General features: G+C 37.0%; 1 protein-coding gene across 4 annotated transcripts in view; it reads left to right on the top strand.

Annotated features, from left to right (window-relative positions):
• Positions 1 to 12,455, top strand: part of AFF4 (ALF transcription elongation factor 4) — an 84,321-nt gene that overhangs the window by 20,346 nt on the left and 51,520 nt on the right. For 3 of the 4 annotated variants that reach the window (XM_055553588.1, XM_055553583.1, XM_055553597.1), the window contains exon 2: positions 9,735 to 9,861. In XM_055553588.1, coding sequence (XP_055409563.1) covers positions 9,739 to 9,861 — 123 coding nt within the window. In that variant the 5' untranslated portion in view covers positions 9,735 to 9,738. Of the gene's footprint in view, positions 1 to 8,936; positions 9,029 to 9,734; positions 9,862 to 12,455 lie in introns of all 4 variants that reach the window. The other variant, XM_055553601.1, reaches the window with a different exon arrangement.

Genomic DNA, 12,455 nt, shown 5'->3' with positions numbered 1-12,455 from the left:
AGTTTTCCTTCTGCCCTTGATTTCTGATTTCATCCCATCGTGATCCAATAACATACTTTGTATGATTTCAGTCCTTTCAGATTTATTTAGATTTGTTTTATGGCTTAATGTACAGTCTGTCGGAGAATGTTCTGTATGCACTGGAGGAGAATGTGTATTCTGCTTTCGTTGAGTGTTCTATACCTGTTAGACCTAGTTGAATTATTACAGTGTTGTTCAAGTCAGTGTATCAAAACCTGAGAGACTGTTAATATTTGTTCTACTCATATCCTTTATCTCTTGAATAACACCAGATTATTTTTTTTTATTTTACTTTATTTATTTTAATTGGAGAATAATTACTTTACAATATTGTATTGGTTTTGCCATACATCAACATGAAGCCGCCACGGGGGTAACATGTGCTCCCCATCCTGAACCCCCCTCCCACCTCCCTCCCCATACCATCCCTCTGGGTCATCCCAGTGCACCAGCCCCAAGCATCCTGTATCGTGCATCGAACCTGGACTGGAGATTCGTTTCTTATAAGATATTATACATGTCTCAATGTCATTCTCCCAAATCATCCCCCTCCTCCCTCTCCCACAGAGTCCAAAAAACTGTTCTGTACATCTGTGTCTCTTTTGCTGTCTCGCAATCCCAGGGACGGCGGAGCCTGGTGGGCTGCCATCTATGGGGTCACACAGAGTTGGACACGACTGAAGCGACTTAGCATAGCATGGCATACAGGGTTATCGTTACCGTCTTTCTAAATTCCTTATATATGCGTTAGTATACTGTATTGGTGTTTTTCTTTCTGGCTTACTTTACTCTGTATAGTAGGCTCCAGTTTCATCCACTTCATTAGAACTGATTCAAATGTATTCTTTTTAATGGCTGAGTAATACTCCATTGTGTATATGTACCACAGCTTTCTTATCCATTCATCTGCTGATGGACATCTAGGTTGCTTCCATGTCCTGGCTATTATAAACAGTGCTGCGGTGAACATTGGGGTACACGTGTCTCTTTCAATTCTAACACCAGATTATTTTAATGTTGTGAGACCTCAGTTGTTTCTGATAGGGAAACGAGCAGTTGAGGCAGAAAGTTGGGATCCTCAATTCTTTAAAGGAACACACTGGTCTGAAACTTGTTAATAATGCCATAAAGATACAGGAAGAATTGACAAAGATTTCTTCATTCTGTTTTCAAAAACAGCTTTATTGAGGAATAATTTGCATTCCGTAAACTCACTTGTTTTTAAGTGTACAATTCAGTGAATCTTAATCGGTTTATGAGTGTGCAGCTATCACCACAATTTAATTGCTGAACATTTCCATTACCCTAAAAAGATATGTTGTGTCTGTTTACAGTCACTCTTTATTCTTTGTTTTACCCTTTATTCTGTTTTTTAGAGGGAGGGGGAGGGGGGCTGCACACCAAGTGGCTTGTGGGATCTTAGTTCCCTGACCAGGGATCAAACCTAGGGCCTTGGCAGTGAGAGTGCCAAATCCTAACCTGGACTGTGTTAAATACTCTGCTGCTGCTGCTGCTAAGTCACTTCAGTCGTGTCCGACTCTGTGCGACCCCATAGACAGCAGCCCATCAGGCTCCCCTATCCCTGGGATTCTCCAGTCAAGAACACTGGAGTGGGTTGCCATTTCCTTCTCCAGTGCATGAAAGTGAAAAGTGAAAGTGAAGTCGCTCAGTCATGTCCAACTCTTTGTGACCCCATGGACTGCAGCCCACCAGGCTCCTCTGTCCATGGGATTTTCCAGGCAAGAGTACTGGAGTGGGGTGCCATCACCTTCTCTGGTTAAATACTCTGGACCATGTTAAATACCACTGGACTGTATTAAATACTTGTATAGTGTTAAATATTCAAATACATTGTGTATATGTACCACAGCTTTCTTATCCATTCATCTGCTGATGGACATCTAGGTTGCTTCCATGTCCTGGCTATTATAAACAGTGCTGCGATGAACAGTGGGGTACACGTGTAGTTCTCATGGGTACACAAATAGTTCTCTCATCTAATTCTTACCATCCAATTAGTTTGGACGTTTTTTAAAGGACAGAAGTGAGATTTATGTAGATTACTTACCTAAATCATATGTCTAGTGTGTTATATAATCACAGCTAAATATCAAGTATCCAGTTCCACTATAAAGACAGTTTCACTTGGACATAGCTGCTAGTAGTGGGTGGATAAAACTTAAATAACTGCAATGAGTAGCAGCTATTAAAGGGCTATTAAAGCCAGCCCTTTCCTTTATTGAGTACCCTAGTCCCATGTAGTCCATAGTATAGTTCACTTTTAGTCTCTCGTTACAGGTAACTGAAAAGTAAAGATACAGATAGCACATAGTCTGTAGTAAAAATACTTAAAATTATTTATTTAGATTGATTATAGTTACTCCATTGACATAAAGAATGGGAAACTCCAGAGAGGTTGAACAAATGTGGATCAAGGTGAAAGTCAAAAAGACAGAAAGAAATCAAGAGACTTGGAGAGAGTATTGACAAATTTTCAAAAACTGCAGTGTGAGGTTTGCATTTTAGATTGAGGAGACTGTAGGCCTGCCTACAGAGTTTGGAAGTAGTCCTGAAGGAGGAGCCAGAAGACTTGAAGAGGGGGTCAGTAGAGTAGGATGCAGTTTAGCATAGGGTTTAATCCTAACCTCATATTTCTCAGCTAAGATGTAGAACAGATTGGAAAAGCATGGTTATTATATAATCAAAAGACTATCACTTTAATAGGAAAATGGACAAAAGATATAAATAGGCAGTTCACAGAAGAAGAAATATGAAATATGAATGGCTAAGCAGCTCATGAAAAAGATGTGCAATCTTAACTATCAGAGAAATTGAGTAGAATGCAGCTATGAGCTTTCAAGATCAAGGACCATCTAGGAGTCATTCTTTATTTTTTCCCTGGCTTCTCGAACAGTGCCTAGAAGTAGCAGACAGGTTCCTGTATTTTTTGGATAAATAAAACAAGTAACGTTGGAATATTTTTTTTTTTTAATTTTTTAGGTGATTCAATTAAAAAAGACTCAGAATGCCTGGATTGAAAATGGCATGGTTAAAGGGCAGTGTCACACTCTTTTTAGTAGTCTGTCAATTAAAACAGTCTTTTTGAAAAGCAGTTTAGTGGTATACATTAAAGTTGTACAGCATATATCCTTTGACTTAGCAATTTCACATGGAGAAATTTATCTGAAATGAAAATAGTGTGCACACCATGTACAATCATTATAATGTTTGTCATACAGAATTCCAGATACAACCTCTTCAGGGGCTTTCTGGTTAAATGAATACTATGCAGGCAATAAAAGAATGAAAATTCATGTATATTGTTATGGAACTATGTTCATTACTTTTTAAATGAAGTAAGAATTGTAAGTGTAATAATTTTCACCTTTACTCTATGTGACTCCTTGGAATATGATTTATTTCAGGGAAATAAAACTATTGGTGACTTTACTTTCTACTTTATAGTGATCATATTAGAGTTTGGGGGCCAAGAGCGAGTATTACTTGTGTAATTGGAAAAACAGACCCATCAAGGTTATCTTTTTTGAAAAAGGAACCTTTTTACACTGTTTGTGGGAATATAAATTGGTGTAGCCACTATGGAGAACAGTATGGAGGTTCCTTAAAAACCTAAAATAAGAGTTACTGTATGATGCAGCAGTCCTACTCCAGAGCATGTATCTGGAGAAAACTATGATTCAAAGAGATACATGCACCCCGTTGTTCATAGCAACACTATTTACAGTCACCAAGACATGGAAGCAACCTGTGTCCATCAACAAATGAACAGATAAAGGTGATGTGATATATATACACAATAGTATATTACTTAGCCATAGAAAATAATGAAATAATGCCATTTGCAGCCACATGGATGGACCTCGAGATTATCATACTAAGTAAAGTAAATCAGAGAAAGACAAATGTCATATGATAGTGCTTATATGTGGAATCTAAAAGAAAAATATACAAAGAACTTATTTACAAAACAGAAATAGATTTAAAGACATAGAAAACAGTTACCAGAGGGGAAAGAGGGGAGAGATAAATTAGGAGTTTGGGTTTAAAATATACGAACTACTGTATATAAAATAGATAACCAGCAAGGACCTACTATATAGCACAGGGAACTGTAGTCAGTATCTTGTAATGACCTATAATAGAAAGGAATCCAAATATATATATGTCTATAATTAAATCACTTTCCTGTATACCTGCAACTAAAACAGTGTTGTAAACAACTATATTTTATTAAAAAAAATTTCTTTAAAGGTTTGTCTTTTTTGGAAAATACATAGGTGGAAGACTATTCCCTATTAACATTTGCAATAATGGCCAAAATATTTACTGAGGGATAAGAAAGATGATTTAACTAAATAGGGAGACATATTTCATATTATGCATGAAAACTGGATATTCAGATTTTCAGTTTCTTGTGTTTAGCTTATGAGAATGGTGGTGGGCATGTTTTCCTATTAGTTGAGTTAGTTGTATTTCTATATACTCAGCACTTAACAATTCTGCTTCCAGGTTTAAGCTAAAGAAATACTGAGGCTGTCAATCATATGGCATACATTGTGTTGCACCTCCTTTTCCTTACATAACAGCATTTATGGAAATTCCCCAGGTTAATTGGAAATTATCTACTTCATTTGCTTTAATAAATCATGGTTTATTTAACCATCTCTTTATTCTCAGACATTCAATTAAATTGTTTTACCACTAAAAACAGTGCTGCAGTGAACATCTTTGTAGCCTATAGCTGTGCTTTTAATTCTGTGGAATACAGTCCCACAAGTGAGGCTACTGGGCTGAAAGGTTTGTTTTTATTCTGGCTGAGTTTGAAATGTCTTCACCATTTTAATAACTGTCATTTTAGAAAAGTACATGGCTCTTAATTGTTATTAAATAAAACATTTTATTATTGAATTGGGCTTTTTAAACTATTAAAATCCCACATGTTTTGGGATTTATTTCTTGCCTCTGGTTTACTGATCAATTTATTCATTTCTTTACCATGCTATTTTGATAATGGTAATGGATTATAATAAGTTTTAATCTAGTATGGCAGGTTATTCTTGTTCTCCCTGATACTAAGTATAAAATAAACGCTTGTTGCATATTAACTTAAGAGCACACTTAATAATACTAAATTTTGCTTTAGATAAATTTTGGATGTTCATTTACTTTTATTGAACCGAAGCTTGGCCTGTGGATGTTGTCCCCTTCTTACAAGTAATAACTGTAATTTTTTTCTGAAATGTGATAAATCATGACACACAGGAGTTGAGGAGAACTGGAAATCAGAGTGGATTTGGAGGTGCACCTTAGTCATGAGAGAAATACTGTAAGCCCTAGAGGAGAAGTAGTTTGATGGTAGTCCCAAGGCTGAAAAATGTTGGAAAGCACCCATCATGCTCTAACATTTTAATCACTCTTAACCTTTCATATTTTATTTTTTTTAAATCTCAAACGTAAGAAAAGTATAATACAGATCTCTATACCCTTCACCTAGATTAACATTTTTACTGTTAACACTTAGTTGCTGCTGCTGCTCCTACTCTTCCTTCTCCTCTTCCTGACTCTTTCCTTTACCTCTGTCTTTCCCTCCTTCCTTTATCCATCCCTCTCTCTCTTGTCTCTCCCCCCAACCCCACATACGATACTTTCTATAGACATACTATCTATACATACTTGGTGTAGATTCCAACCATTTGAGAGTTGGCAAACATAACATTGGAGAAGGAAATGGCAACCCACTCCAGTGTTCTTGCCTGGAGAATCCCAGGGACGGGGGAGCCTGGTGGGCTGTCGTCTCTGGGGTCGCAGATTCAGACACGACTGAAGCGACTTAGCAGCAGCAAACATAACATTTCGCCTGTATGTTGTATATGTCCTAAGTAAGAATCAAGGATTTTCTCCTACATAATGAAATAGAGTTATCACAGTTGAGGGACTTAACATTGCTATGTTATCTGAAATACCATCCATAAAAACAGAATTACCATATAATCCAGCAAACAAAAGAAAACAAAAACACTTGAGATATATGCACCCTTATGTTAGTTGTGGCATTATTTGCAACAGCCAGGATATGGAAGCAGCCGGAGTTCCATTGGTAGATGAATGGATAAAGAAGATGTGATATATGAATATGTATAATGGAAAATTACTCAGCCATCACAAAGAATGAAATCTTTCCATTTGCAACAATATGGATGGACCTAGAAGATATTATCCTAAAAAGTTAAATAAGTCCGACAAAGACAAATACTACATGATTTCACTTATATGTGAAATCTTTAAAAAAAAAAAAAAAAGAGCAAGCACAATAAAACAGAAACAGAGTTTTCATACAGAGAACAAACAGATGGTTGCTGGGGGGAGGGGTTGAGGTTGAAGGAAAGAAACAGGTGAGGATGATGAAGAGGTACAAACTCCAGTTAGGAAGTAAATGAATCAAAGGTTTGAAATGTACAGTGTGAGGAATATGGTCAGTAACTATATATTATCTTTGTATGGTGAGGTATCTTACTAGATTCATAAATGTATAGAGGTAAAACAGGTTGTATAACAGGAACTAACATAGTGTTGCAGATCAATTACACTTTAGAAACAAACTCAGAAAAGGCAGAGTTAAGATTTGTGGTTACCAGAGATGGGGGATCAGGGTCAGGGGAATTGGATGAAGGCAGTCAAAAGATACCAACTTCCAGTTATAAGGATAAGTGCTAGGGAGGTGCTGGACAATATAATTTAAAAAAATTAACAGTGCTGTATGTTTTACTTAAAAGTTGAGAATCAGTCATTGAGTTCTCATCAAAAATGATGTTTTTCTATTTCTTTAATTTTGCATCTGTATAAGATTATGAATGTTCACTAAACTTACTGTGATGATGACTTTATGATACATATCAAACCATTATGCTGTTAACTTTTCAAGTGCTGTGTATTATATCTCAGTAAATTAACTAGAAGAAAAAATTTGTAATTGGTATATCAACTTTAAGTACTGGATAGGTACTTAAACAATTTACCTTAAGTAATTAAAAATTTTAGAAGAAGAACCTTCTTTCTGCTTGCTAATTTTCTTTTAGAAATTATTTTATCTAGTAGAATGGTTGTGATATAGCAGTTTGTTATTTTTTACTGAATTCTGTTTCAGTATAGTAGTTGCAAATATAGGAGGAATATAGTTTTGGCTGTACAACAGAGATATACTTCAAATTGAGTCATTTGAATTTCATATTAATTTTAGGTCAGCTCAAGTGGAATTATTGGAATTCTGCTTTGGGGAAAACTTTATTTTAGGCAGAGATACTGATATTGAAAGACACAGAAGGAAAAAAATAGAACTAGTGTATTAGATGTGAAAATAAGTCAAATCAGAAAAAACCTAGAGAATAAGAACTGAAACTGGGATATTAGTTCTTATTAGCAATCATTTAATTTCATCATGAGCTTCTTGGCAGTTTTGTTAAAAGAGGAAATATTCAGTGTGATGACTTTTACTGTTTAAGAAAACAAAGTTTTTTTATTATTGAATTATAGGAGGAATTTTATTGTGGGAATCATCCATTTTTGCAGTAAATGTTCACATGTTTCTTGCATGATTATGTTAGTGCTGTTGAATACATAAAATTAAATCATAATTTAAATAAGGCACGTCTGTTGTTTTCTGATTGTTCAAGAATTTGGGGGTGGGGACTGCTCTGGGTCTCCATTGTGTTGAGCGGGCTTTCTCTAGTGGTACACAGGCTTCTTGTGGTGGGTGAGATTCTCTAGTTGGGGCACATGGGCTTAGTTGCCCTGCTGTATGGGATCTTAGTTCCCCAACCAGGGATTGAACCCGCTCCCCTTGCAGTGGAAAGTTAGAGTCTTAACCACTGGATCACTGGAGAAGTCACTGAGCTTTCAAGAATTAAACTTAGGAAATTAGAGGAAATTGGTAGTTAATGCATATATGGACACAAGTTCATGTGTTGTGGCACTGTAGCTCTAGAGGTCTATTTGAAGTTTGATTGTTAGTGATACACAGTTATTAGTTGGCACAAGTGTGCTAGGGGATAATAAATGTTCTTTCATTTTAATTTCTGAATACCAAAGTGTAGATGTTTTATGGTGTTTATTAAAGAAAGAATCAAATATTTTTTTGTGGTTCTGATGGGAGACCAAAGAAAGCACACACTATTCCCATAACCTCAAAATAGTTTATATTCTTTTCTAAGTTTATTAGAAACTTGTACATAAAAGAAGGAACTTGAATATACATTTGGATACCTGGAACACATTTTTAAACACTAAGTTGCTCTATTTGAATGACAGTAAATTGCAAATCAGAAGTTTTATATTTTAATGTTTATTTGTGCTTACAAAAGTCCTCAAGAATTGGTTTTGCTGTCCATTCTCATTTTACAATTATAGTTTCTACCAGTCTTGATTGACTTTAATTTTCTGATTTAATTTGATTTCTGAATCTTATCATAAGGCTGGAAATACTCCACTGTGTAACCTGGTCTTTCTGTCTGGCCTCCAGCAGAACTTTCAAAGCAAAACAAAGCATAACTAGGACAGATGATTAAATGTCTCCAGGGAAGAGTGTGTTGCAGAGTCCCTGATAATCCCTTGTCCCAGGATTAGACAACAGTTTTCATCGTTATCTATTAACCAAAAATCCCTCTGATATAAACTATTTTCCTTGGTTTCTTCTTAGTGAAAACAGAGCATACTGTCATGATTATAGAAATGACACCCTCATTTAACCCTTCTCCCAAAAGACTTTTTCTGTAAAATTTCAACTACTGTTACTAACCCAAGTTAATTGTAGATTCTGCTGCTGAAAGCCTCAGTTTTGGCATTTATTGAGGTGTTAATTGAAATATTAATGTATTTAGAGCAGAAATGTCATTTTTTAGGGAATCTAGAGCAACAGCAAAGCTGAGATCAAACTGCCATAAGGATGGACACCAAGGAAGCTGTGTTTGGGACAAAAAGAAATCAAGATAAGGTAGATGGAAAGTAGAGAAAAGCATTGGACCCTCGGGGGAGGGGGTGGTAGGTAGGAGTGGGTTGTATGCTTCTAATGACAAAGAATAGTTAGATTTCTGAAGAAGAAGCCACAGAAGGCTTATAGGAAATAACTAAGAATTATGGGTTTAAGTACTACTTTCACTCTGAATACGTAAGTTTTAGCTGACTTTTAGCTAGCAGAAAACTTAAAAAATTGATAAGCCTAAGTGTTTAAATGGGGTGGATCCTAACTAATATCCTGGGCCAGTGTTTCCTATCTGGATAGTTGTGGGAAGACACTGTCGGTTTTTAGTAGATAACGTGAACGTGAAGTTGCTCAGTCGTGTCCAACTCTTTGTGACCCCATGGACTATAGCCTACCAGGCTCCTCCGCCCATGGGATTTTCCAGGCCAGAATACTGGAGTGGGTTGCCATTTCCTTCTCCAGGAGATCTTCCTGACCCAGGGATTGAACCCAGGTCTCCCGCATTGTAGGCAAATGCTTTACTGTCTGAGCCACCAGGGAAGTCCTCTTATTTAGTAGATAATAACCATTGCCAAAACCCAACTTCAGTACTAATGCGTGTTATCACTTGAAAGTTAAAAGGGAATATCCGATTGGAGCGTTAAACTGACAAAATGAGTACAGAACATTTAATTTTTCCTTTTTTTGTGTGATGTAAAGGTTGTGTTTCTCTTCATAGCAACATGAACCGTGAAGACCGGAATGTGCTGCGTATGAAAGAACGGGAAAGGCGGAATCAGGAAATTCAGCAGGGCGACGACGCCTTCCCACCTAGCTCTCCTCTCTTTGCTGAGCCATACAAAGTTGTAAGTTGTCTTTTGAATGTTTTTTCCCCTATAATGTAACATATTTTGCTTTTAAAATGTTTAAACTTGAGTTTTTATATTAGGAAGAGTTACTATGTTATGCCCTTTAACATTTTTCCTTTCCGCATAATAGAATGTACTTCTTTGGTATAAATTTTTCATCGCTATATAACATATGTACAGAAAAGTACACAAAGTAAGTGTTATAGGTGAAAGAATTTTCATTCACCATATGAGCAACCTCACATAATTAATACCCAAATCAAGAAATATAACATCACTAGTGCCCTAAAATCATCCTTAAAATCCTTCACCCCACCACCATCCCATCTCTGTCCTCTAACTCCTTAAGTATGGGTTAGCTCAAACATTCCTATCTTTATTCCTAACTCTACCACTAGCCCTTGGCAGGCATTTTACCTTTCTGAGCCTTGAACTAAATTAAAAGTTTCTTTATCAATACACATCATCTGCTGTTTCCTTGGATGTTTGGATATAACATGAGTCAAAGAGAAATATTTCATAAATTCTTTTGTTTTTCCCTTTTTCTTGCCATTTGCTTACCAGTTTATCAAGTTTTAGTATATTTGAATAAAAGTATTTTCATTATCAGTCTGGTTCTTCTCCTGTTGTCATATACTAGATTCTCTGATTTCCTTTTTATATGTGTAATGCTTAATTAACAATGTCAAATTTAGATTAAAGCATAATGTCAGAGGTGTTCAATAAGTTGAACTAATTGCCTTTTTTAAAAAACCATTGTTATACTTGATTTGCATGTGTGCATGCTCAGTTGCTTCAGTAATGTCCAATTCTTTGTGACCCTATGGACTATAGCCCTCTAGGCTCCTCTGTCCATAGAATTTTCCTGGCAAGAATACTGGAGTGGGTTGCCATGCCTTCCTCCAGGGGATCTTCCAGACCCAGGGATCCAACCCAAACTGAACCTGATGATTTTAATGTAACTGTAGTGGCCACAAATGTTTCTCTCATATTTGATTTGGCTTTGGATTTCATTGGAAGTAAGCTTTCCTGATGGCTTGCTGCTGCTGCTGCTAAGTCACTTCAGTCGTGTCCGACTCTGCGACCCCATAGATGGCAGCCCACCAGGCTCCCCCATCCCCGGGATTCTCCAGGCAAGAACACTGGAGTGGGGTGCCATCTCCTTCTCCAATGCATGAAAGTGAAAAGTGAAAGTGAAGTCCCTCAGTCGTGCCCGACTGCTCGACTCTCAGCAACCCCATGGACTGCAGCCTACCAGGCTCCTCAGTCCATGGGATTTTCCAGGCAAGAGTACTGGAGTGGGTTGCCCTTGCCTTCTCCTCCCTGATGGCTTAGTGGTAAAGAATCTGCCTGCAGTGCAGCAGATGCAGGTTTGGTCCCTGGGTCAGGAAGATCCCCTGGAGAAGAGAATGGCTATCCACTCCAGTACCCACTCCAGGAAAATTCCATGGACAGAGGAGTTTGACAGGCTACGGTCCATGGAGTTACAAACAAAGAGTTGGACTCAATTGAGTGACTAACACATTCATACTTTCTAACACTTTCATTGGAAGTATTACTATAATTTAAAGGTTTATATTGTGTAGAATAGCTATAATAGTATGTATTACAGCACCAGTGATCATTGTTGGCTTCATAGTATGATGTTGAAAGTGTGTTAGATTTTTTTCTCATGAAACACAAATTAACAGCATATCCTGGGTTTACTCTTACAACATTTGGTGTTTGTAGAAACCGTTTGTGAGATCTATAAGTAGCCGTTTATTCAGAGCTTTTAAGATTTGTCCAATGAAGGGCAGTTAGACTGACATCATTTATAACACAATACTTTGGAATTAAAGACATATTGAAAAGAACCGGAGTTTGGTCCAGAATCTTTGACTCATCCTGCTACTGCTAAGTCGCTTCAGTCGTGTCCGACTCTGTGTGACTCCATAGACGGCAGCCCACCAGGCTCCCCCGTCCCTGGGATTCTCCAGGCAAGAACACTGGAGTGGATCTCCATTTCCTTCTCCAGTGCATGAAAGTGAAAAGGGAAAGTGAAGTTGCTCAGTCGTGTCCTACTCTTCGCAACCTCATGGACTGCAGCCTACCAGGCTCCTCTGTCCATGGGATTTTCCAGGCAAGAGTACTGGAGTGGGGTGCCATTGCCTTCTCCCTCTTTGACTCATACTACCATTTTATTTTGTAGTATGGTGTGTAGTATGTAAATATCCAATGAATAGGGTTTGATTTCTGACCTTGATATTGTCAATAAATTGCTATACATTAACCTCTAAGACTGATTTTCATATAATCTAAAGTCCTTACTGATTCATACCAACCTCAGAATAAATACTGGTGGTTCCGGGTCTTCTGTTTGTTTTTCAGTCTTGATTTCCTTTTTATGTAATCAGTCAACTTTCTTCTTTGACATATATGAATATGAAAGAGTCCTAAAGCTTGTAGACATTTTGGATCTTATTATTCAAAAATAATTTTTGAAACTCAGAGTATACACTTTTGACTTCAAAAGTTGGAGGACTTGATGGTCACAATTAATAGCCAAAATTTAAAAATTTATCACTGGATTTTCCATGCTTAATTTGTTG

Source organism: Bubalus kerabau, chromosome 1 (assembly GCF_029407905.1).
Source record: "Bubalus kerabau isolate K-KA32 ecotype Philippines breed swamp buffalo chromosome 1, PCC_UOA_SB_1v2, whole genome shotgun sequence".
Taxonomy (NCBI): domain Eukaryota; kingdom Metazoa; phylum Chordata; class Mammalia; order Artiodactyla; family Bovidae; genus Bubalus; species Bubalus kerabau.
This window is presented reverse-complemented; position numbering and strand designations above follow the sequence as displayed.